This window comes from Cyclopterus lumpus, chromosome 15, assembly GCF_009769545.1.
Source record: "Cyclopterus lumpus isolate fCycLum1 chromosome 15, fCycLum1.pri, whole genome shotgun sequence".
Taxonomy (NCBI): Eukaryota; Metazoa; Chordata; class Actinopteri; order Perciformes; family Cyclopteridae; genus Cyclopterus; species Cyclopterus lumpus.
The window spans coordinates 15,253,807-15,277,269 of NC_046980.1; the positions used below are offsets into that span (position 1 = coordinate 15,253,807).

The 23,463-nt window shown below is 42.9% G+C and overlaps 2 protein-coding genes across 3 annotated transcripts; both read right to left on the bottom strand.

The window, feature by feature from the left end:
* Positions 1–187: 187 nt before the first annotated feature.
* LOC117743962 (stonin-1) lies at positions 188–9,209 on the bottom strand. Its single transcript, XM_034551964.1, has 4 exons — positions 8,959–9,209; positions 2,063–3,984; positions 1,699–1,901; positions 188–1,618 (listed from the first exon to the last, which is right to left on the bottom strand). Exons 2-4 carry the CDS (start codon positions 3,903–3,905, stop codon positions 1,553–1,555), a joined length of 2,112 nt encoding a protein of 703 aa, XP_034407855.1. The 5' UTR covers positions 3,906–3,984; positions 8,959–9,209; the 3' UTR covers positions 188–1,552.
* A 1,261-nt stretch (positions 9,210–10,470) lies between these two features.
* On the bottom strand, positions 10,471–22,712 carry ppp1r21 (protein phosphatase 1, regulatory subunit 21). Of its 2 annotated transcripts, none has more exons than XM_034551889.1 (22): positions 21,982–22,712; positions 20,779–20,847; positions 19,985–20,131; positions 19,700–19,801; positions 19,424–19,588; positions 19,276–19,334; positions 18,902–18,996; positions 18,608–18,660; positions 17,791–17,940; positions 17,538–17,639; positions 17,359–17,447; positions 17,145–17,281; positions 16,736–16,828; positions 16,091–16,218; positions 15,395–15,544; positions 14,402–14,494; positions 13,643–13,897; positions 13,284–13,319; positions 13,050–13,166; positions 12,321–12,419; positions 12,109–12,237; positions 10,471–11,484 (listed from the first exon to the last, which is right to left on the bottom strand). In XM_034551889.1, the coding sequence occupies exons 1-22, from the start codon at positions 22,039–22,041 to the stop codon at positions 11,455–11,457; spliced, it is 2,358 nt and encodes a 785-aa protein (XP_034407780.1). In that variant the 5' UTR covers positions 22,042–22,712; the 3' UTR covers positions 10,471–11,454. The 2 variants fall into 2 exon arrangements, with proteins under 2 accessions (XP_034407780.1, XP_034407779.1); XM_034551888.1 differs by having other exon boundaries at positions 10,471–11,864.
* Positions 22,713–23,463: the final 751 nt, after the last annotated feature.

The following is a 23,463-nucleotide window of genomic DNA, read 5'->3' on the forward strand; positions in this document are numbered from 1 at the left end:
TTAAGTTGTGCTGTTTTGACACTCATTGAGATGTTTGTTTTACTCATTTTTAATAACCAATGCTTATTATTGTGGTGTTTTATCCATTTCCAGCTCTCCGGTAGCCATTCACTTACCACGGCAGTTAGTTTCTCTTATACTTGTAAGAAGTCTTAGGACATCTGTGAAGAAGTACCATGAGACACAGTTTTAATTAAATTCTTTACTCTTGATGTACATAATATCCAGCTTAAGCCAGGTACCTTACACATTAAAGTCATCACTGAAGGCCTTGTTGTTCACTATGAAGCCTCAACAGTCTTTCTTTATTATTTTATCCAACCTATTCACAACCCAGAGGCAGAAAAATAACGTAATAAAGATTTGCTTTTTTTGTTTAAATATAATTACAGTCCTCCAGAACACAGCCTTAGTATAAAGTCAAAGGTCAATTTGAGGTAAGCAACACAAGTAATGAGTTGTATTGCATAATAATACAAATAATAATAATAATAATAATAGTAGTACCCTTATGTTGCACAGTACATTTCGGACCTGACGAGTTTGAGAATAGCTGCTACTACTCTACAACCTTTAGAAGAACCGCTCAAAAGGCGGGTCAGTCCTGTTGGGTTAGTTTCAAACTGCAACTACTGTCTCATTTAGTAAATGCACCTGTTTGGCAAACCCCTCAAATAGGACATTATTTTGCAGCCTTTTGGGCCAAAGACATTGTGAGAAAAATGATATAATTATGGTTTCTCTCATGTTGCTTTGAACCTTTTAATCAGCGTGTCTCACTGGCTTTGAGTCAAAGTCAGTTCAACCCTAATTATTGTGATTTGGGACACTTCAGACAAATGCTGACAGGGCTCAGCATGAAGTGACCTGCCTTTGAAACAATGTATTTGTACAACTATAATCGCATAACTCATAATCCACTTATTTTTCAGATTTGTTGTGATGCTTAATGATACAACGGGGACGGCAAAATATTGCTATGCAACTGTCGCATAGAATTTAGTACAAATGTTGAGGATTATAGCGAAATTAATAAGTTTGGAAGTGTGTGAACTTTAAACGTTGCCGGGCAACAACAGGGCCTGACCCTAAACATCTGCTGATGAAAAATTATTCTCAAACACTTTGAATGTTGCTCATTACTTAAGCTGTTTATCTCATTTATCTTGTTCGGCGTACATTTATTGAGGCTGCCAATCATTCTGGAGGGCAGTGCAGATGACGCAAATGCAAGCTTATATACAGTACTCTTATAAACAGGCGCACAGTTAATAAATCTCTTAAATGTAAAGTGCTAGGCAAAAGGAACACATTTTTTTTTTTATTAGGTCTAGACTAATTCAGTCTAAGTTAAAGGATACAAAATCGAGGAACCTCCATGAGAAATACTACCAGGCTATGAGTAATTACATGAATTTGATACCAGATATAAGCAGAAAGTCCCTCATCACCCTCGTTTGTTCATTTCTTTTATCATTCCTTTTCACCGTCAAGACGATTTTGGCAAATATAGACTAAAGGGATAACGTCCTCGTCAGAGCTTCTTTGATCATCACTGCGTCATGCAGCCGGATTGCTTCTGTGACTCCGTTTCAATCCATTTCTTTTCCACCTCCACCTGGAAAAAATAAATAATTTTCTTGTGAAAAACGTGTTTTTCCTTGTGCATTGACATTAATCACTAATAAGCCTTCTTACCTGACAATGATAGCGCGTCCAACTGGTTACATGTTTCTGCGGCTGGATGTCGTTCGCAGTGCCCAGCGACTTCACCCTGGTCTGTGACACGACTGCACCCATAATTTCACATTCCATCGTGACAAACGGGTACCAGTCACTTGGGATCTCCTGGTCGGATCCCAGCTCCAGCTTGCAGGAAAATGAATGGGGATGATCCACCGCTGCATAGGAGAAAACAAAGTTCATTTGTAGTTAGTGTCACCCCCTGAGCGGCAGACATGCTGATAACAAGCACAAGAAGCCAAGGCCACATCGCTCATGAGAAGAGGATATGTTAAACTGTAGTGCGAGGCGGAATTTTAATCTCTCCAAAATGCGTTACCCGTATTCTTCGCGGGCAGTCTGTCGATCCTCCACACGACGGCTGAGTATACATTCTCATACTTGACAGTGCCGATGGTCACCTGCATGACAGGCTGTGAATCTGCAGAGCCGACAGCGCCCAAGCAGGCATTTCTGTTCATACGGGCCTTCAGTGACCTCTGCCGCAGCAAGGCCACGGTCTGCGTCACTTTGACCCAGTTGCCTGGAACCGGCACGCGGATCACTACATTCTCACACAGTGGGTACGTGTCGGACACCCCCACTGCAGAAAGGAAGGTGGCCGACATGTTAAGAAAGGCCTGCAGCTCCACATAGGCACCTTGAACTGTGACAACAGCTTTGACCGAGAAGGGAATTTCTGTGCAGCCCAAAATCGCCGTCTTATAGCGCATCAGTTCCACCCTGCAGGCCTCAGGAGGTGAGAACTTTACGAGCCGGGACCTCTGAAACTCGGTCTCATTCACAGACTTGTGAAAATGGCAGTCCGCGATCTCCATCCAGAGTTCCCCGTCCTCCTCAGTCCCATAGCTGGAGTCAAAGCGCATGAGCCCGAGATCGTTGAGGGCAAGAAAACAATCCCCGAGTCCGTTCAGGAAAGCCAGACAGTGAATCTGGGTGAAGGCTGTCCGCTCCATGACATCTCCAAACTTATCCAGCTGTATCCAGATATGATCGGTGATCTGCAAGGACAGCTCCTGCTCCTCGTAGTGCCGCCTCTGCTGGTGGTGAAAACACAGTTTGAAGATTTCCTCTTCCATGGAGACGACCAGGTCCTTCATGTCATCGTGCACTGTGGAGCCAAACTTGAGCAGCTCCTCCGCCTCCGCCTCATGACTGACCTCCAGCTTCGGGTGGTAGCGCTTCTTTTCCGTGTACGAGAAATGTTCCACCTTGACCGAGAGGACTTTGCGGGGCTCGCCGTAGCTTTCCAGTTTAAGATCCGAGAGCCTGCACTGGGGGAGAAGCTGCAACTCCTTGAACGGCTTCTCCAGCCCTTTCTCGTAGTACATCTGCAGCACACCTCCCGGCAGCAAGCGCAGGTAGATTGGCCCCCACTGTCGCGAGGACATGCGGTTCTTTTTTTCAGGAATCCTGAGCAAGACAGACCAGCCGTCTCTCTTCTGGCTACGAAACAGACCCCGAGGAACGAACTGCGACGCACCCTCGCTGAGCACCTCGCTTTTGCAACTCAGCCGCCTCTCCCCATCTTTTTCCGTCTCCCGATCCGATCCTGCCCGTAGGCCTTCCAGTTGGTGGCAAACGTAGGAGAAGGAGCTCTGGAGGTGGTCACGCGGAGGCTCACTGCCGTCTTTGGTCCGTATGAAGAAACGTGGTAGGCTGTTTTCAGCTTCTGAGTCTGAGGAGGAGCTGTCCACATCTGCGCTGTGTCTAGATCCATCCCAGAAGGGGTTATAGTGTCCTGAGCGCCCCTGGAAAGAAGGGAAAGGGCGTGGGCTCTCTGAGGTTTGATCCTCGGGTGCAGGCGAGGGAACTGAGGTGGTACACGTGCTGGAGAAACTCCGGAAGAAGTCGTTCTTTTCCCCCGTGTTGGAGTGAAATGGGGACGCACTGTTAGGAATCTCACTCACAGGAGTGCAAGAGGGTGTGTTACACGGTACACAGGAACTTCCACTAAGACTGGAGTGGCTTTGAGGTGATTCCAGAGAACTATTGAAGCTCCAGGAGGTGTCTCTGATCGGGGGAAGGACTAATTTCAGTCCATTGGGACGCGGTACCGATGCTTTGATAAGCCCTGGCGACTGTAGGGGCTTTTGAGGTGACGAGAGCGGTGTGCTGTCATCTTCAAATGTGACCCAGTTTGAGTGATTTGTGGAACACATGGCTGAATTGGGCTGATTGACAGTTCAAATCAGCAATTCCTCCTTTGTTGGGTCAACTGCCCCCCTGAGGCCTTCTCATCTGCAAGAAAACAAATAGGTACCATTAGCAAATGCAAAATAAAGTTTCGCCTTCAGTTTATTTTTTATTATTATTAAATAGGTGAAATTTCAAGATGTTCCAGAGGTAACACACATGCTCTTGAATGGATCAGTTCCCTGGAAGGCTGAGCGAGTCCATTTATCAAGAGAGAGAGAAAGAGCTCCCGGGTATATAAATAAAACATATTTCCTTAAGGTACTCCATTAAAACATAATGAGGGAGTGACCTTGAAAACCTGCAACATAATTATGTTAACACCACAATTAACTAAGGCTTGTTTGATGTTAACGCTGAGGCAAGCACTCTGCGGTGGGTGGTGTCAAACGGCAGCAGATTCTCTCCCGGTGACACCGGATTAGTGCTTTTCTTTAATCCTTCATGCAAACGTTTATGAACTGAACTGTTCTGCGGGTACACAATCAGAATAGCGCGAACAGTCTTATCGACCAACTTCATGCACATATGACAAGTTCGTCCAAATGCCTGCTAATATATTTCTCCCTCATTTTTGCAAGCACTGCAGGTACAGCACTGTAGCCTTTATTCTAAGGGCAATAGCTTTGATTAACAATAGTTTGGAGCACGGATACACGGGCGGGCAATAAATAAATAATTAATGGTCCCCCATTATCAGCCTTTCATTTGTCAAGAACTTTGATTTCTTACCAAATATCTTCAAAAACTAATGTCAGTCCCATCAGCCTCAGCTTTACTTTGTGTTTAGTGCTAATTAGAAAATATTAACATGTTAAAAAAAAATGTTGAAACCTTACGCCTGGTACCATGTGAACATAGCATGCAGACGTTAGCATTTAGATACAGCTCTGCAGCCTTTATTCTACACTGTTACTCCTATTGGTATCGTGATACATGGGTGAGGCCAGTAAAGCACCATTGTGATTGAAATTCTTAACAATTCTTTGAGATATGCACACAAATATTTTCTTCAATTCAAACTTTGGAAAACAAAGATTAGAAACTAAATGTACTCAACTGGGGAACATCTTTGGTATCCATACATTCTGACACAGGGTTTCTCAAAGGATTGCGATACATAAAAGGTGATGTGTTTTTAGAAACTCCCTCTGGAGCAGAGTAGGAAAAGCTGAGAAAAAGGTAATATTCCTGTTTTTCCAAAAGGCAAAAGTTCTGCCGTTCAAAGGTTCGGTATTTGAAATTGGTGAACTAAAATGTTTGATTTCAGACATGAAATGAGCATAGTCTAAATATTTCATTGCAAGCCTGCTCTAAAATGCGTGTGAGAAAGGTTAGCTATGGCGGCAAAGATCCTGCCTCATTAACCAGCATGAAGTGAGAAGCAGGTAGAAAGTGGCACAGCAGCTTCAAGGAGGCGCGAAGCTGATTAAATGTATCGCCTTTCAATATAGGTTTAAAAAGTTGGAAAAGGGTGGGTATATTGCGGAACAATGCATTCAGGATAATTAGCAAATAGTCAGAGAGTGAACATGCTGCAATATTTACACAATTGTTCTGTAAATTTCCCCGCCAATCCATCACATGATGTGCTGGCAGCTCTGCTCTCACCAGCATCAGGCTCACAAGGCCACGGAGAAGAAGCTGCTTTCAAAATTGTTGAAGCCTCATCTCCACCATAAAAATCTGGAAGAAAATAATTGAAAGCAGAAAGCCTCAATTACAGCCTTCCTCCTCTCTTCAACATCACAGCCATGACTTTGCACGAGGGAGACATCCAGTGGTAAGTTCCTCCAGCTATAAATAAACAAGGAAGCGGGGGCTCTGGTTCAGGGTGGTGCATTGACAAGTCTTCAGTCAAACACTGGAGAACCTCTTTCTAATGAGGGTTTGCAATGGCACACAGACATCCAACTGCCTCGGAGACTCACAGAATCCCTCTGCTTTGGTTCAAAAGAGTCGGGCAGTGAGAAGATTGAGTTCTCCACGGGGGTCACCGGCAGTCTGCCGTCTCTTTCTGGGTTCTCTCGCTGCTAAATCTACAGAGGACAATAAATGACATTCCACACATTCCTCTGGGACAAGCAGCTTAGCACACAGGAAATGCCAGCCTGCTCTGTCCGTGTGAACTGACAACAAATATTATCTTAATGTCCATTTTGATCAAATCCCCCCACCTCCCCAACAAAAATGTACCAGATATTCATAAGTTCTGGGTTGATTATCACGATCAAACATAACCGAAGAAGGAGCCTGGGGATGAAGATGGGGCTATTACAGTAATTAGGTATTTTGTAAACATATAAAACAAGTCTGAGGAATTACTTTGACAAGTTTCACCTTATTTTTCACTGTTATCATGTCGAGACTTGGGAGGTAAAGACATCTCACACACCTATACCTTGATGACAAGAATAATCATGTCTCACAACACTGTTCCCAGTTAAATGGCAGCGCTAATCCCATACATTAGGCCTAGATTATGTTTAATGCTATACTTACAGAAATCACTACCCTCGCGTGCCTGGGGAAGGCAACATTGTGTACACACCTCACGGACTATAACTTAAAGTCTGCAGTTACTTAAGTATAATTATTGGTTCATAATATGGAGCCAAATAGATGCATTCATCAGCTTTAAAAAAAAAGAGGCCAGTCAGCTCTTTGATATGAACGCTAATTCTCCAAACAGATCCATTTACAGGTCCAACTGCAAAATTATCGTGTCTCGAATAATGTGACATCTTCTCACAGAAACGTCCGTCCACAAAGAGGAACAGCAGCCACAAGCCAACGCTAACCACCAGAGATATCAGAACGCATACTGTGTGCTACTTCTTGATACTCAACTGAATGTGTAGAATATCTTAATTGCAACGATAATTTATGTCAAGATTAAAGTTCATTCCCACGAGGAGCTCTTGTTATTTTGCCTTTACTGCAATTCCTGACTACTGTGACAGAAAGGACAAACCCCTTGATGACAGGAAGCAGGAACAGTCGCCTGACAAATGATGACTGGGAGGAAACTATTGTGGTTTTAGAAAAAAAAAAAACTTTAATTTAGCAGACAGATGCTTCCTGATTAAATGAGACAATGTCCTGTGGGATACTCAGGATAAATCCTGTGTATTCACACTAGTGGATCGTTTCCCTTTGGAAAAGTATATAAACAAAACTAAAAGAAGACACCGTCCCTTTTTCATTTGACGGGAGAGTACTACTGTTGTGACCACAATGACTATGTAATAATCTATAGGGCAGAGCTGGAAATGGGTCATTCCATTTCCAGTGGCAACACTGGTGCTGTTCTGCAAAGCGAGCTCTGTTCTCCCTTCCAAACAAAGCAGAAGAGAAAGTTTGGGTGCCGCTGCTTTTGTCTCCTCACGCCTTAAACAAACAGAACATATAAATGCTGCGTCCGCTGTATTATGTACAATAATTCCAGGGCAATCATTTGAGTTTTTCTTTCCACAGTTGCATGACTGGAACAAAAAGAAAAAAAAAAACAGGAATGAATGGGAGACGTTTCTGTCAGCTGAAGCACACACATATATATATTAATAACCCGTTTCCACTTCTGCACTGCATTTAGTTTACTCAAGCAGGAGTGATTCATTTTGATCCCAGACACTTGGGGATAACTAATAATAAACTAATGGAAAATGTGCATTTCCTTATTTTTTATTTTAGAGCATACTAAAAGCAAAGCTGTGTCACTTGTATAAGTCAAAACAGGGTATTCGCTCTTGCAAAGGAAGAGCGATACAAGAATACACAGTTGCTTAATCCAAGGTGGCTTTGCTGCTGCAGCTCTACGTCACACGATGGGAGCTTTTGGTTGATGCAAGGGGAGCAAACTTTAGCTGATTGTCATTTGTAGCACAGAGTCTGGCTTCGGAGAACCATTGTGTTGGTGTGGTTTCCTAACAATAGATGGCACACAACAATGTCCTCTGCACATAAATTGGATAATTTCGTCTTTGAAACACATCTTGAAACACGGAGCATTCCTGCAGCGTGGGGTCGGTAAATGACAGACAAACCCACGAGTTGCCGGTACACGACGTGTGTGTGTGTGTGTGTGTGTGTGTGTGTGTGTGTGTGTGTGTGTGTGTGTGTGTGTGTGTGTGTGTGTGTGTGTGTGTGTGTGTGTGTGTGTGTGTGTGTGTGTGTGTGTGTGTGTGTGTGTGTGTGTGTGTGTGTGTGTGTGTGTGTGTGTGTGTGTGTGTGTGTGTGTGTGTGTGTGTGTGTGTGTGTGTGTGTGTGTGTGTGTGTGTGTGTGTGTGTGTGTGTGTGTGTTGTGTGTGTGTGTGTGTGTGTGTGTGTGTGTGTGTGTGTGTGTGTGTGTGTGTGTGTGTGTGTGTGTGTGTGTGTGTGTGTGTGTGTGTGTGTGTGTGTGTGTGTGTGTGTGTGTGTGTGTGTGTGTGTGTGTGTGTGTGTGTGTGTGTGTGTGTGTGTGTGTGTGTGTGTGTGTGTGTGTGTGTGTGTGTGTGTGTGTGTGTGTGTGTGTGTGTGTGTGTGTGTGTGTGTGTGTGTGTGTGTGTGTGTGTGTGTGTGTGTGTGTGTGTGTGTGTGTGTGTGTGTGTGTGTGTGTGTGTGTGTGTGTGTGTGTGTGTGTGTGTGTGTGTGTGTGTGTGTGTGTGTGTGTGTGTGTGTGTGTGTGTGTGTGTGTGTGTGTGTGTGTGTGTGTGTGTGTGTGTGTGTCGCCCGTAACAACTCGGGCTGGAGAAAGAAAACAGTACCAGCGTGTTGTCATCCACAACAGGCCCGCGTCCCGGAACAGAGGGGCCCACTTCTGTGCCTTTTGTGCTCACAAGAAGTCGGAGGAAAGTTGTCACTCAACTCCACTCGGCTTTGTGCGAGAGACACACGTCATTCACTCCTCCGAGCTCCGGCTGACAACAGAGTCGACGCTCACGGAGAATGGACAGACGCGGTTTTAACTTGTTTCGGACGGACATGAACTAGCTCAGCTCTCGCAACAACAACACGAAACAGAAAGAGAGAAATACTCACAAATTCACAGGGGTCGTTCACTAATTCGGGTCATGACTTCTGTTGTAATGGACGCGTCCGTACTCTTGATGTCGGTCGGTTTTCCTCAAAATGGCAGAGTGTAAATCCTGGGAGTTTGAACAGCGTAGCGCTTCCCCTCCCGAGTTCACACAGACTGTCCTGCAGCGGGACACTTTGGGAATGAACAGCGCCGTGCTGCGTTCGTTATTATAGGAAATATCGCCATCGGGAGATGGGCGCATCACAGCAAGTAGACAGGGAGATACTCAGCTCAAGTAATAATTAAGATAATAGGTCGACTGGTTATATGCCTGTGTTGGGAAATAAACAACGCACATACACTTTTATTAAATAAACCCATGTTCTGCCAAACAAATGATTAATGTAATCATTTTTATTGTTAAGGTTTGTAGGCTGTGTATCAAAAACTGGAGATTTACCTAGAAACATTACATGTAAGTTAAAGAATATGCATGCAGTGAGGCCCATGCGTAACATCTATTTACAACGTGGGCGGGAGTGCAGTGTGGCAATTTTACACATTCAGCAAAGGATGGATTTGAATAAAAGTGTGAATCCCAGTAGCTACAAGAGGGGTTCCAATAAAACATACAAGTATGTTCATGAGGAACAAAAAGGGTTTCTGTGGAACTGTTCAAAACTGTTCTTACAATAATTCTGCAGCCTCTGTGCTTTTTGAATTACAAAAACGTAAACCCTCAAATTTGTATTATTGGCCGAAAGCTCTTGAATGCACAAATAAGTGGTGGTTATTAGGACGTTGACCTCTGAAGTCGTGTACTAAGAGTTCATGAAAGCATCATGAATTCCAACTAAAATGGCACAACATCAATTTCCTTCCAAATAAAGTGACGGCATCAAACAGTCATCTTTCAGTTCTCACACGTCTAGTTCAACGGTACTACCTCATGTCCCAGTGGTTAGGGTGTGTTAACAGCGGTTTCATTTTTTTTAATTACAGGCAATTGAAAACCCAACTCTCAGAAATGCAGCACGGAAAGACACAACAGGATCTTTGTTAACCAGGTGAATCCATGAAGCATTTAAATGTTGAACAAGCTTTTTATTTAGTTTCACATATTTATATGTGCTTTTGAAGAGGTTACATTGAGTACAAGTGTTCTTAAAAAAAAAAAAGCTATGGGTTGTTGGCAAATCTTTTATGATCTAAAGGTTTGCTGCAGGTGAAGAAATGGAGAGTTTGAATAAACTGCTCATAACCACTGCTGGTCTTTTCTTTAATTTTCCTCAAGTCACTACACGCTACTGTAAACGTTAACTGCACATCGTCATGACTCATGCATCAGGTTATCCAAGCACCAGTTGCATCATGGGCCAACCCAACCCTCCCCTATGCTTCCACGCACAGGAGAAAAACTAGCTGAAGACTGAGTTTTCCCAATTTCGTGGAAAATAAACATTTGTAACCTCTGAATAAATGCTTTTTTGTGTGTGTATAGATCTATATTTCTTTGAAATGATACACTACAATTATATCATGACTTTAAATGTGTATATTCACATTAACCCTTTTTGTGCATACATATTACAACATGAATTTGTGCCACACCGGGCTTCTGAGTGCACATCCACTTACTTTGGTGATAAAAACAACTATTGTTACAACTTCAGACCGACTGACACCATTTAACGAGCTCAGACTTGTCCATCCTACCCTCTTGGTCGAGGTAAACAGTTAATCAGTGCTTCAAGGCATACATTTCTTCTTGCCTATTCTCCACTCCTCTCACAGGACTGGACATTTTCCAAAATGAGGAATGAATTCAACTTTGTATTTGTTAGTTGTTCATTCCGGTTTTAAAGCCCTTCTTTACAGAAGCTTATGATTTATGCGTTTGTTGTAAAGGGCTTGTATGCTGTATGTAGACGTACAGGCCCCTGGAACCAGTAGCGCAAAATAATCTCACATTTCAACGTGTAAATCAATACTCGCATGTTGTTCCACAGTCACACAATGAGACGACACTCTGCACACATACAGCCACACCCACATTTACATGTTATCTGCTCCCACAGATAAGCAGTCAGGGTGCAGTTTCATTTTCTGTTACACGTACGTTTAAAGTAAGAAAAGCACATCAACAGGGTTTGGTCTTCAAGTCCTGACTTCAGTGAGCATTACCAACTTCCACTGTTCCCACTGTTTATCTTCCTCCGCCCCTTTCGGGGGAAGCTGTTTCTGTCCACAAAATGTCAAGCAGCAGCAGCTTCTTGTAGAGTTTTTAATGCAAATCATGGTGTGATAAAACGGTGCTGTGACAAGGAAAGGGGGGGAGGGGGCTTCTTCAGTCAGACATCTTCAAGCCTCCATACGAGTTTGTATTGCCACTGCTTGACAGTGGAGAGATCTGAGGCTCATGTAGCCGTCTCCTGTGGTTTGGTGACGGTGCTGGGAGGCTCCACAGACCAGATCTTCTCTCGAGGTGCCAAAATGAGCCAGTTTAGAGGGCAGCTCTATCGACTTTTGTTCTTTTTTGCGCTTCCCTAAAGAAAACAGAAAATACAAGCTCAGTTCTGGAAAAGAAACAATCAAGTTATTTTCGGATTTGGTACGTTTTTAAGAACTGTGTTGCGTTTGAGTGCAGCAAGTTGAGATTTGTTTTTGCATTCTTTTTCAAAACATACAAAAACATGCTGAGGCCAGCCTCTCACCTTCAAGAGAAAATCACTACCTTTAACTCACTAACATGTTCTGTCCTGCAACTTCCAGAACACGCAGCCATCTGTGTGCACGCAAGCAGGAACATTCACGCTCAAAACGGGCCTCTTTCTGCTGCCTTAACGACTTCTTCAGATGGTTCCAGCAGGTGCTTTTCCCATCAGGCCCCGGCGGCAACCCCAATACCGCCGATTACCTCCCAGTTCTCCTCATAACGGACAGAAACTTTACAATGTCACATTTCCCTGAACAACCTGAAATTATCCTGCACACTCCCTGAAGCCACTGGGGATTTCTTTTCACTACTCTTCAATGACTGACGGCATGCAACACTTGAAAACAAAGCTACATTATTTCAATTTTTTTTTAAAAGGCAGAAATTCTGATAACACCTTTATCTAAAACGAATAAAAAGCAGACACAAGGACAGGAAGGTACACGCGTTATACCTTGCTGCCCAGTTTGAGCGTGTCGATTTCTTCTCTCTGCTTGCTCAAAGTCTCATTCATACTACACAGGTGGTCGCTCATCATGCTGAGCTGGTCTTCGTAGCTCCTCTTCGTTGTAGTCAGCTCGTCCTGTATGAGACACCACAGTTAATGAGAATGTATTCTGTCTATACTTAGACGGGAAGCTTTTCGGTAATGGGTCTGCCTTTTACCTGCAAGCGTGTGACGTTCTGATTAGCCAGTCTGACCTCCTCGCTCAGAGTCTCCCGGGATTTTTCTGCAATGGCCAATCTCTTGGCCAAAGCTCGACACTAGGAAGGGGAAAAAGGAAAGTTAACAACTGCATGTCTGGCACACTTTACAGATCTTTTTCAAAAGCTGAAATAAAGGGAGATATTGCTTTGGGTAATGGGGATATTTCAGGATAGTGCCAATTGTTTAAAAAAAGGTGACAGTTTAATTCCAGAGACACTGACTCGAGATCAGGTGCTTTCTTGTTGCTACGATACTAAATGTTGATGACTGACATATCGGTAATCACAATGCGACCAAATGTCACTTAGAGAAGTATCTACATTCAGATCAAGGCTCAGTGCAATGCTACAAATATAAAGTGTCAGTTTCTCAGTAAAAAAAACTAAACAAAAAAAGGCAACACTAGGTGATAATGGATCTCCAAAAAGACGGAAAAAAAAGAGAAACAAGGTTAACTCCTGGTTCAGTTTCTTTGCCCTCCGTTCTCAAATTAAAGAAGCAGACAAAAATAGTACACATGAGGGAGCAGAGACAAGTGACTGTTCTGCACTAAATGTATTTGGGATTTTCGTGGTGGATGTTGTAAGAGTTTCCATATCTCTCCCCAGGTGACATGCAATGTTAGAGAGGCTGTGTGCAATGAAACGGTCAGTTCTTTGCTATGACAAGGAGTGCAGTTCGGCCACCTCAGAGTGAAAATGCACAGCTTTGCTGTCTGAAATCTGGAGCTGGGTGGTGAGCTCTCCCACTCTGGCCATGTAGTGAGTCTTTATCAGCTGCTCCCGGGACTCCTCATCTCCCACCTGCCAAACACAGACACAACATCCATGGATGGAAAGCAGCAGGATTTAAAAAAGGTGTTCCTTCTATTTTTGTTCTTAATTTAAATATGTCAATTGGTTAAGTCTATGACAACTCACATGCTCAACTGTCGGTGTTGTGCACAGCATGCCAACCTGCCAACAAGACAAAAGAGAGAAACACGTCAGTTATAAAACCCAGCCATGCAAGAGACCATAACAATATAAGATAAAACAAATAGTTTAGCGACTAGTGAGTTAAACTGCCCTAGATTGTGACTGCAATGTGAACTCGAACAACAGTGTTCTTCTATTCTGCAGCATCTGCACATTTTAGGTTTTATGAGGCAAAAACGAGCTATAAGAAAAGAAAGATAATACTCCCTTTGTTGTAGCAAATCAGACACCAGTGCCGTGGGCAGAAAATGTCCACTGCAAGCAAAAACTAACAAGTACAGCAACCAATATAGCGACTATACCAGGCTGGTGCACAGCGTAGTCTCTTTTCCTGCAGCGTTCTGCTCTCTCTCTGCTTCCTCGTGGCTTTCTGAGAGCGTGCTGGCTGCAGCTGGTCGGGGGTTTGGACTTCCCCCTAGAGCTGCTGCGAGCTGCGATTCCAGGTCCGCAATGCGCTGGTTCTCCTTTTCCAACCGCACCTTCCCCAGCTGGGCCTCCAGGAGCCAGTGCTCCTTCTCCTGCTCCAGCCGAGCAATCTTGTCCTGGCTCTGCTGCACCTACAGGGAGGAGAGGAGAGGACAGTGAGCTGATGGGATGAGGGATGAGATGAGCAAAGGGCAGCAGTATTAGGCAGGTAAAGACATTTCTAAAATACTTTAAAAAAAAAAAAAAAAAAAAAATATATATATATATATATATATATATATAAGAAAATGTGTAAAAGATGAGGTCTTGTGGTCTTTTCATATCATCATTTTTCTGCACTTTTATGACCAACTCTTCCATGTCCCCGTCTTTCCCAGAAACTATTGATGGTGCTGTTCTGCAGTCACAACAAACATAATTGCATGTGGAACCATTTTGGGCTTAACCTCCACATTATTATATCACTGTCTCTAAGGCAACCAAACCTGGTTGGCACAATGACTCATACAGGGTCACATTGTCCACATACCTCTGGGTGTCTCTTTGAAAAATGATTCAAAATAATCTTTAAAATGTATGAGCATTAAACCAACAAAAATGGTTTCCAGAAATAAATTCTGAGCTGAGTGTCATACCTGCTGGGTGAGACCTTCTCTGCTCTCTGTGGAGCTGGTGAGTATGCGGCGGTTTGACAGGGCTTCTCTGTATGGAACAGACTGCGTCCTGCCCTGAAAAAAGAAACAAAAAAACAGGAAGTATAGTAGAAAACAGGTAATTTATAATAAATAAATAAAAAACACGCATTTTATTTTTATAATGAACTTGTTTAATATAGCACCATACTTAAAAGAATAGGAACAATTTGTCTGTGTCGGTTTTGGCGGGCTCTGTGGACATTAGTGGTAGTGCTTCTGATCGACAGAGTCCCTTCAGAAAATCTCTCCTTTTACTGCAGCAGTGTCTGACAGTCTGCCCCACTAAGTCCTGATCCTGGTTCTCCTGTGCCTCCCTTCCCTCGAGCAGGACCAGCAATTAGGCATGGGCCTTGTTACACCGTGGTGTCGGTGTGGCCGAAGCAGCGAGGCGGACGAAGAGCCTGTGCTGCTGGACACAGAGCGCCCCTCCTCCCGCCGGAGGTTCGACTGCAGGCCGAAGATGGCAGCAAAGCTGAACCTGGGTCTCGCCATATTGGGTTTGTTGCTGCTGGAGTCTGAGCTGAATGAGTTCTGGTGAGACTACATGATTTCATGCAGACCCAGTGGCACCGATGACAGGCATTAATAATAACTATATAGAAATAGCGAATCTTCTCGCTGATGATCTTGTTTACTCAAGTAGATTATAGAGAGGCATCAGTATTACATTGAGACTATTTCATAACCAGTTAAAAGTTCATCATAGTAACTTAATCAAAGCTTTAAAATGAAAGGAAAAACAAAAGGAAAAAAATTGAAACCAGAGGAAACGTTTGAAATATTCACAAAGCCGATTTACAAGACGTTACAGATGTCGGCTTTGTAATCTCAATGTGCACAATATTCCTAAGTCTGGGGGCTTTAACAGGCTCGGTCACACTGCATCATGAGCAAAGACCTGGAAATAATCATCAGATTCAAGCATATACTGACCTGTTTGATAGCATGTATGTAGGCAGCTGCTTTCTTTTTGTTGGCCAACATACTCTCTGCTTGCAAGGGGTTGAGTGCTACTGTGCTGCCCCTTGGACTGTAGCCTGATGATGTGAAGAAGTCCAAGTTGTTGCTAAAGAAAGTAGAAATCTGCAACAAAACAGTGACATGATGTCTTGTATCATTAAAATCAAAGAGATCCTTGCAGCCTCCTTATTTAAAGAAACACTAATGATGCCCGCATGTCTCAATGACAATACTCAGCATTCTGTTGAGCCTCAAATTAACCAGTGTGTTCACGAGAGAGATTATCACACCGCCAAGTGTCCAGGATGAGAAATGTCTGAGCAATGATCACTCTCAAAATGCGGCTCAGCGTGTTATTCGGCACCACAGCCCGCTGGACTGAGCCTCCCGTCAGCCAACGTGTCACTTGATTTACAAAGATAAATCGTTTTTCCCCCTTTCCTCGGACTGGGGAGCAACTGTACAAACTGTGAGTTGGACAGTATCTCTGAACATTAAATGGCTGCCCACCTGAGTCCTGTCGTTCTGTGGTGGCAAAATTACCAATTCCAGTTGCAGTGAAATCTCACTGCTACCTGCAATTAAGCTTTTGTGCTTCACACCATTGACAGATAACATATGCTACAGGGAAAATAAACTTGGCTACAGCCTGCCCCCTGTTGGCCATACCTTGCCGGTGCTGCTGGTCAGAGAGCCCAAAGACCCCAGCAGGCACTCGGTGGTGGTGCACAGCTTCTGGGTGATGGTGGGGAGCTCCTGCTCAAAGCTGGCCTTCTGGTTATAGTGCTTAGACATCTCTAGACACACAGGGAGGAAACAGAACAGCAGGAGGAGCATTTACAGCATCTGTTGGCTTGGAGTCCCTTCTTCAGCTTCAACAGATACATATTACAAAAGGCAGCTGTTTTGTGACGCTCCTTTACTGATTGGTGTGCAACGGATGCGATTGTATTTCATACAGTAAAACTGCATGTCTTTAAAGTATATTTGACCACAATCACTGTCCCCACAAGTACCAAGACAAGGGCCCTTATTAAATAAATGCATTTCCACTCAGCTAATGTGTCATCTGAAAGTGACTCTTCTCTGCCAGAGAGCACTAAATTATACTTCCATTTCATATCGCAGTGTGGTAGACGCTGGATAATTGCACTTCAAAATATGAGCTGGTGGGTATCGTCATGAAAACAGAAAATGAGTCTGACTTTTAGGAAAGGCAACAGCAGCGAGGTGGATACGTGAGGGAATCATTGTGCTGCGTCACACTGGTTTGTGAAAGGCTGCAGATGAAAAATGTCTTGCGGTGCTGCTCACCTTTAATGGCATCATGAAGACTGTGAAGGCAGGCAGCCAGCTGGGTGAAGACAGCTGAGGTGCTGCTCTGTGGCATGGCATCCTGCCGAGCACCTGAGACACACATTGCACACATTTGTAAAACAAGCATATCGGATCACTTCACAGCAGCACGCATTATTTCCATAAAAACAAGCTCATACCATCACCTTTGAAAACATACATTTTTAATGTTACTTTTCTATTACAATAATAGCTGATGATGGGACAGACATTTGAGGCAGAAATATATCACCAGGTCCTGAATAAAGCTCAAGGCAGAACCTGCCACGATAAGCAAAAACCACAGAAACAAACAATCAGTCTCTAAAACCATCAGCTGTATGAACTCATGTGTCACATATGGTATGTATTTTCAATGTTAACCTACTGGGTAAGGCCAAAAGCTTAATGTAGCTCTGCAGCTTCTCAAACACAGAAGTCACTTTCTTCATGTCACTCTGTAACTCCTGGTTTTTCGCAATAAGGGCAGCCGTACAAGGAGATGCGTTGCACTCTTCTTCTAGGCTGAAAAGAGAGGAGAAGATCAATACAGCGACAAACGCGACAAAAACAAATAAACACACACACACACACACACACACCTTTTCAGCTGGTAGGGAAGAATCTTTTGCAGAAAGTGGGTGTATGAGGAGAAATTATCAGCGAAGCTCTTCAGCTTAACCACAGTCTCCTTCAATTCAAGAAAATAAAAGGACACAGTTAGCTGTAAGCAAGCATCATGAACAAGCCCACACAATGTCCCTGTCCAAAAACCACTCACCAGTACTGTGACGGTGTCCTCTGTGATGCTTTGGTGTAACTGTAGAAAGCCGTCCTCCAGGGGGCGCACATAGGCTGCATTCTCATGTAGATACTGAGAAAACTAGGTGGACAGAGGAATCATGCATTTAAGCTTGTACATGGATTACTAATCATTCTCTATGCAAAACAACGGCTACTGTCTTTTATTGTGGACGTAAATGTACATCTGTCATATGAGAAGCAGTCTGTATTTCTTCTGTCGGTTGCCTCACCTTCTGGTTTAGGGGGGAAATGGGTTCAATGGAGGAGTCCAGGGGGTAGATGTGCACTCTCTGTTCTGTGTACGAGTGGAAGTTCAAGAGAGCAGCCACCAGGTCCTGAATAAAGCTCAGGGCCTGACCTGCCACGTCCCGGGCTTTAAGCTGAAAGAACAGAAAGAACACACACAATGTGTTAGTCCCATCTCAGATGGATTTCTGCCAAACACTTTTGAGATTACCTGATGAGTCAATTAAAAGAAAATGAAATCTGAAATTTATTTTGATAACTGATTCCTAATTTAAGTCATTTTTAAGCAAATATATTAAACCTTTTCAGGGTCCAGCTTCTAAATGGTGTGGATTTTTTTGGTCTTATAAGTGATAGTAATTTAAATGTCTTTGGGTTTTGGACTGTTGGCCGGGTAAAACAAGGTATCTTCACCGTTTCCTGACATTATATAGACCACTTGATTAATCGATTAAATAATGTCAGATTAATTAGAAACAGGATAATGTACCTCAGGGTGATTGCTCACCTTGTTGGGATTATTATCCTGATTATTGCATCACCACTTACTGAAGAAAACAGTAATAATTCCACAATGTCAGAGTCCTTAGTTATTGACTAATAAACAAAAAATAACATTTTAGGAAAAGGTTTAAAATAAAAAACTGGGTTTGAGAAACTGCAAAATGTATTATGCAAACAAAAAAGAATAGATGCAATAATTGTAATTTTAGACAATAGCAAATAAGCTATAATTAGGAACCAATTGAATGCATGTGTACTATAAACCAATAAAAACATTGCCTTTGTTTTCTCACTCACCTGGTGCCTTCGATTGTGTGGTGGCACATTTAGGCTGTTATAGTCACCAATTTCTGCAGGATAGAAGAGAAAGGAGGTGAAACCAGAGCAGGTCCTCAGTCTCTGCACCACAATTTATTGACCCGACAAATATAGCTTCAATGGTTTAGCCTCCTGCCTCCTTGCGTGCAATATTACAGTTTTGTGTATTTACTCCTGGGCAGAATGGTGTTATGGCGAAAGACATAAATATTCTCAAATAGAAGTCTGCTCTATAGCGGATCCTTTTTGCCCAAGTGGCTCAGAGATACTCACTGGTGTCATTGAAGGGCACTTTCTCCTGGATAACAGTGCTGCTTTGTTTCACCTGTCTGTTCAGCTCTGACTGGCATCGCCTCACCTGCTGCTGACTGCAGAAAAGAAAGTTTAATAGATGAAATTTTGCATTTTATTACAACTTGACTCAAGACCCAAGATTTTTGTCAAAAAATAATAGTTTCACAGATCATTTTAACACTGATGTAGTGATTTTTTTTGTCATGCATCGGGGGTATATCTAAACTATGCTGTAACTACATTAAGAATGTATACAGTATGTACTTCCGATATGCAAATCGCCCTTCTGGTTTTATGACACCACAGTGGTGGATTAAATCATTCTCAAACCGTGAATAAAAAGGATGATGTACCACTCTTCTGTTCGCATTCTGCACTCTTTTGCTTCCCTCTCCAGAGTTTGAGCTTTCACCTGTCAGAAGACAATACACACATTCTAATAAACTTCATTCAAAGTTACAATGACATAATGTACTTCATCTTCCTCCTCTTCATCCTCACCTCTAAACGAGCCTTGTCACTCTGCAGACGCTCAATTGTTTCCATGTACTTAGTGGTGAGTCCGTCCACAACAGCCTGGTGCTGCTCCAAGTCTTTTTCCAGCTCCTGCAGTCGTGTCGTCAGCTCAGCCTCCTGCTTCCTGTGCTGCTCATCTGCGTCGTAGAACTAATGCATAGACAGCAGAAAACAGGCCCATCACATGCAAGGTCCCACCAGTACATTAACTGTATATACAGAACAATGAAAGACCAATGTAAAGATAATGTGTCTGCTTACTTGGATATGAAGTCGCTCATTTTCTTCTATCTTTTTCTGCAGATCCTCATCAAAAACACTCTGGGTCTCGAGACCATGCTGTGACGGAGAGTCTGCTTTGCTCTGGAGGAGATACAATAGGGACCTTTTAATTGTGATCTTCTGCTTCTACAAACATTAGGATTATTGATGAGCATTATTGAGTTTGCAAATTTCATTATCACACATGTTTTTTGCATATATATATGAATAGATCCTGTTCCCTCTACCCAACTGTGTAGCCTCTTCCTTAATTTCCCTCATCACCTTCCCCTTTTTGCCCTTGGCGTCACTGACAGCTAGTTCCTCTTGAAGCAGCTCCACCCTTTTGGCCAGCTGTTGGTTCCTGAAGCTGAGACTGTCCATCTCCTGCTCCTGCTTCCTGAGGCTCTGGTCCCTCAGCTTAAGCTGCTCCTGATGAAGATAATGACAAACACATGTTGCTTATCAACTTGCGTACATGTCTTCCCACCAATTAGCACATTGAGCAAATTACTACCTCTGAATTATAACAATGTTGTCAAAGAAATTCTATTACGAGAGACATAGGAGGAGGATTTTTCCAAAAAAAATTCAAGTTTTTATTTGAACAACCACAAAAAACATAGATGACACTGTGGGAGAGACAGTTTGTCCAGACCCTGGTGGAGGGTCTGTGCCTGGAGGTTGGAGTCATTTTCATAAAACAATGTGTAGTGGAGCAAAGTGCCAAACTTAACTGGTATAAAAAGAAAATGATATTTAACATTTAAGGGTTTCTTGCAAATATGGCAAAGCTGACATTGGGCAACTCCAGCAATATTAGCAACATTGTAATAAGTACTAGTACGATTAGGTGACCATCTGGATTTATTTAGCAAATTTGAAAATGTTGATATCTACAACACTTCTCATGTAGGCTTTAGGATTACCCTGGCAACCTGATGATGGATCACAGTTCATATGCTCGGGAATCCCCAAAGCATTAAAGTTGCGGCTGATTTATTAAGCCTCTATCAGGAGTATAATTGGACATTACAGCTGTGGATCATACTTTGTTGTGGTTTTCTAAGTTACTTTACCTTAAATGAGGCAGAGTTGGCCTGTTCATCCACAACTGCCTTCTTCAGCACCTGGTTCTGGGCCCGGAGCTGTGAGAAAAAAAACAGAGGAATAGAGATAAATTCAACTTGAAACGTTATCAGTGGTCAACATCGAGACGCAAAGGAGGTTTTCAAATAAATAATAATTTGTATGTAGCATCTTTAACTGAAAACATAATTATCTTTACACAGAAAATATCACGTCATATGCATGCGTTACTTAATTCAGCATATATCGGCAGTATGTGTGACAGCTACATAGTCAGCACTTCCTGAGCAGGATATGGTGTTGGCTAACGGGGAGATCAGAGTTGAACAGGAAACAGCACACACTCCCCGTGCTGTCAGCTGACACAGAAACAAAGGGCGCAAACAGCCACGAGAAAACGCAGACTGTCACTTGTTAACAAATTAACCAAAGGTTGATAAGCAGAACCCAGTGGGATGCTTAGCTGCTTTATTCGTCACATTCAAGTTTAAACACGCCACGATAACCATAATCCAGAAACACCTGTTTCACCTATTACAATATCAAATCACTGTACACTCAGCGGCCCACACGTTTAATACTCTACCTTCACATCAGTCTTTGGTCGTGTTGATTAATATGTTTGATGCATTTTGTAGTTTACAGGTGTTGAATTATATTGTATTATATTTGTAGGCGTTTCTAATAAAAACAGCCTCAGTCTAAGAAAATGTAATTCAACTGCACCACAAATGACATCTCCCAAAAAGGTAATGTAGTCAAATCAACAGCTTATAAAAAAAAAACAATACAACTTTCATGAAGATAGGCTTTATTGCAAGAGTATTGTATTACCCAGAGTTCATTAACGGAATCGTGTCGGGTCTCGGCCAGATGTTAGCTAACATTCGAATAAAATGTCAGTGTTGAGTGAATCTCTTTGCACTGACCAGAGCTCTGCATGTGTAGCTTCAACTACATATTGCACTCCAGTAAAGTGTCGTATGTGAGTAAATCTGTCCAGGTAGCATTGATTACAGGGGCATATTGATAACAATATTAGCAGGTGGCTAGCGCTAATGGTTCTGAGTTCCAGCCTTGTCAGCAGTCAGCTAACGTTAGGTTCACGCTAGCTAGTTAGCGGTGTATTTAACAATGACAACTACCTTAACGTCATTAACATTAAATGGATGAACAAAAGGCCTCTGCTTTACCTTGGAGTACTCCTGCGCCAGCTTGCTGTATTTCGTTTGGAGATCTGTAACGTTAGCCATTGTCGTTGTTGGACACGTTATGACCAGTCGCTAAAACGTTGACGCTAGAAACACGGTGTCCTCGCGAGCCCCGGCTGACTGACGGGTGGAACGGTCAGGTGCTCGCGCTTCACGCTGCACGAAACGTTGACGGTTCACGCCGGTTAGCTTAGAGCCGGCCAGCTCGGGGCAGCTTGCTCACAGTTAACGTTTAACGTCAGTGCGGATTGTTCCGTTACTTTGGAAAACATAGTCGCAGAGGAACGGACGTGAGTCCCGGGGAAAGAAGCGGTTGGCGGTCGTCTGATTTACGCTAATTTCTAAAGCCGGATGTTATTCCGACTTGAGAGCAACGGCTTTTCTTTTTTCTTTTTTTAAGTTAGCACTATTAGCGGCAACATAGCTCGCTAGCTAAGTAGCTTAGCTGACTAACTTAGCCAACGGCTAACTAGCTTGTAGCCAAACAAATCCTGACACCGAGTAGCACATGCAGGTCATAACATGTGACTGCGGCCGTACAGCCCGCTGCGTCCGCGGAGCCTGCTACTGAGTGCGTGTGGCTGCTGCCGAGCAATTCAAACAGGCGTGGCAGCCATTCGTCTGAAGCAACACATTCATTTTCTGAGAAGCAAAAGCTTCCTCAAACGAGAACCGACGCCGACTAGACACAAGCGCAGAGGTCAAAGGTCAGGACATAGAAAAGTGGTGAGCTGGTGTAAACAAGGCGCCGTCTAGCGTTGGATGGATGGAAAATAAAATAACACTGAAAGGGACAGTTCTTCATAATGAGTACTTTTAATGTTTTTTTTTAATACTTGATAATGTATGACTTGTAATACTGTTAATTGCTTTTAATAAAGTATTTCAACACTCTGGCACTACTAAATATAATATGAATTAGTGTAACATGAAATAGATACTATACCATATTAACATCCTTTCCTCTCCCTGTAAACTAGAACTAAGGCCATTTACAATGAGGTGCAGTGATGTTAAATTATTTACTGCTGAGTTTGAGTGTGGTGTGGGTTGCATTAACAAAAACAAGGTCAGAAATTACAAGCGGGTTGCAGCTTTGTGAAAGACAGTTTCTGTGATTTTCCTTTAAAACGCACATGACCTCATTTAGACTCAAAGTGAAAGGACATGTTGCTAATGCAGCCATCACAGCTCAAATCCTACAAGATTAATTTCACCTAATCCATAATAATCTCTATATATTTTCACCACAAACCATAACCATTTCTTCTAATTTCTGAAGAAGTTATAACAGCTAAGTTCTTATTTTATCGGCCGTTAAAATGTGCGACATTCAAATATTCATAAAGGGCTTTGCTCTAATGTTTTGTACCAAAGAAAGACATTTCCGCCGTTTCACTATTCCTGATTTGAATGCACACAGGCAAAACACAAACTCTGACACGCACACCACAACCAGTGGCT

What these genes read in the sequence shown, in the direction of transcription:
- LOC117743962 (XM_034551964.1), bottom strand. Translation starts at nt 3,905, where the DNA reads ATGTGTTCCACAAATCACTCAAACTGGGTCACATTTGAAGATGACAGC. An exon ending in ACTGCCCGCGAAGAATACGG is followed by an intron (nt 1,902 to 2,062) that starts GTAACGCATTTT and finishes TCTCCTATGCAG; the next exon opens with CGGTGGATCATCCCCATTCA. An exon ending in GGACGCGCTATCATTGTCAG is followed by an intron (nt 1,619 to 1,698) that starts GTAAGAAGGCTT and finishes TATTTTTTCCAG; the next exon opens with GTGGAGGTGGAAAAGAAATG.
- ppp1r21 (XM_034551888.1), bottom strand. Translation starts at nt 22,041, where the DNA reads ATGGCTAACGTTACAGATCTCCAAACGAAATACAGCAAGCTGGCGCAG. An exon ending in TAAGCTTTTGGCCTTACCCA is followed by an intron (nt 16,829 to 17,144) that starts GTAGGTTAACAT and finishes TGTGTGTCTCAG; the next exon opens with GTGCTCGGCAGGATGCCATG. An exon ending in ACATACATGCTATCAAACAG is followed by an intron (nt 14,495 to 15,394) that starts GTCAGTATATGC and finishes TTCTTTTTTCAG; the next exon opens with GGCAGGACGCAGTCTGTTCC.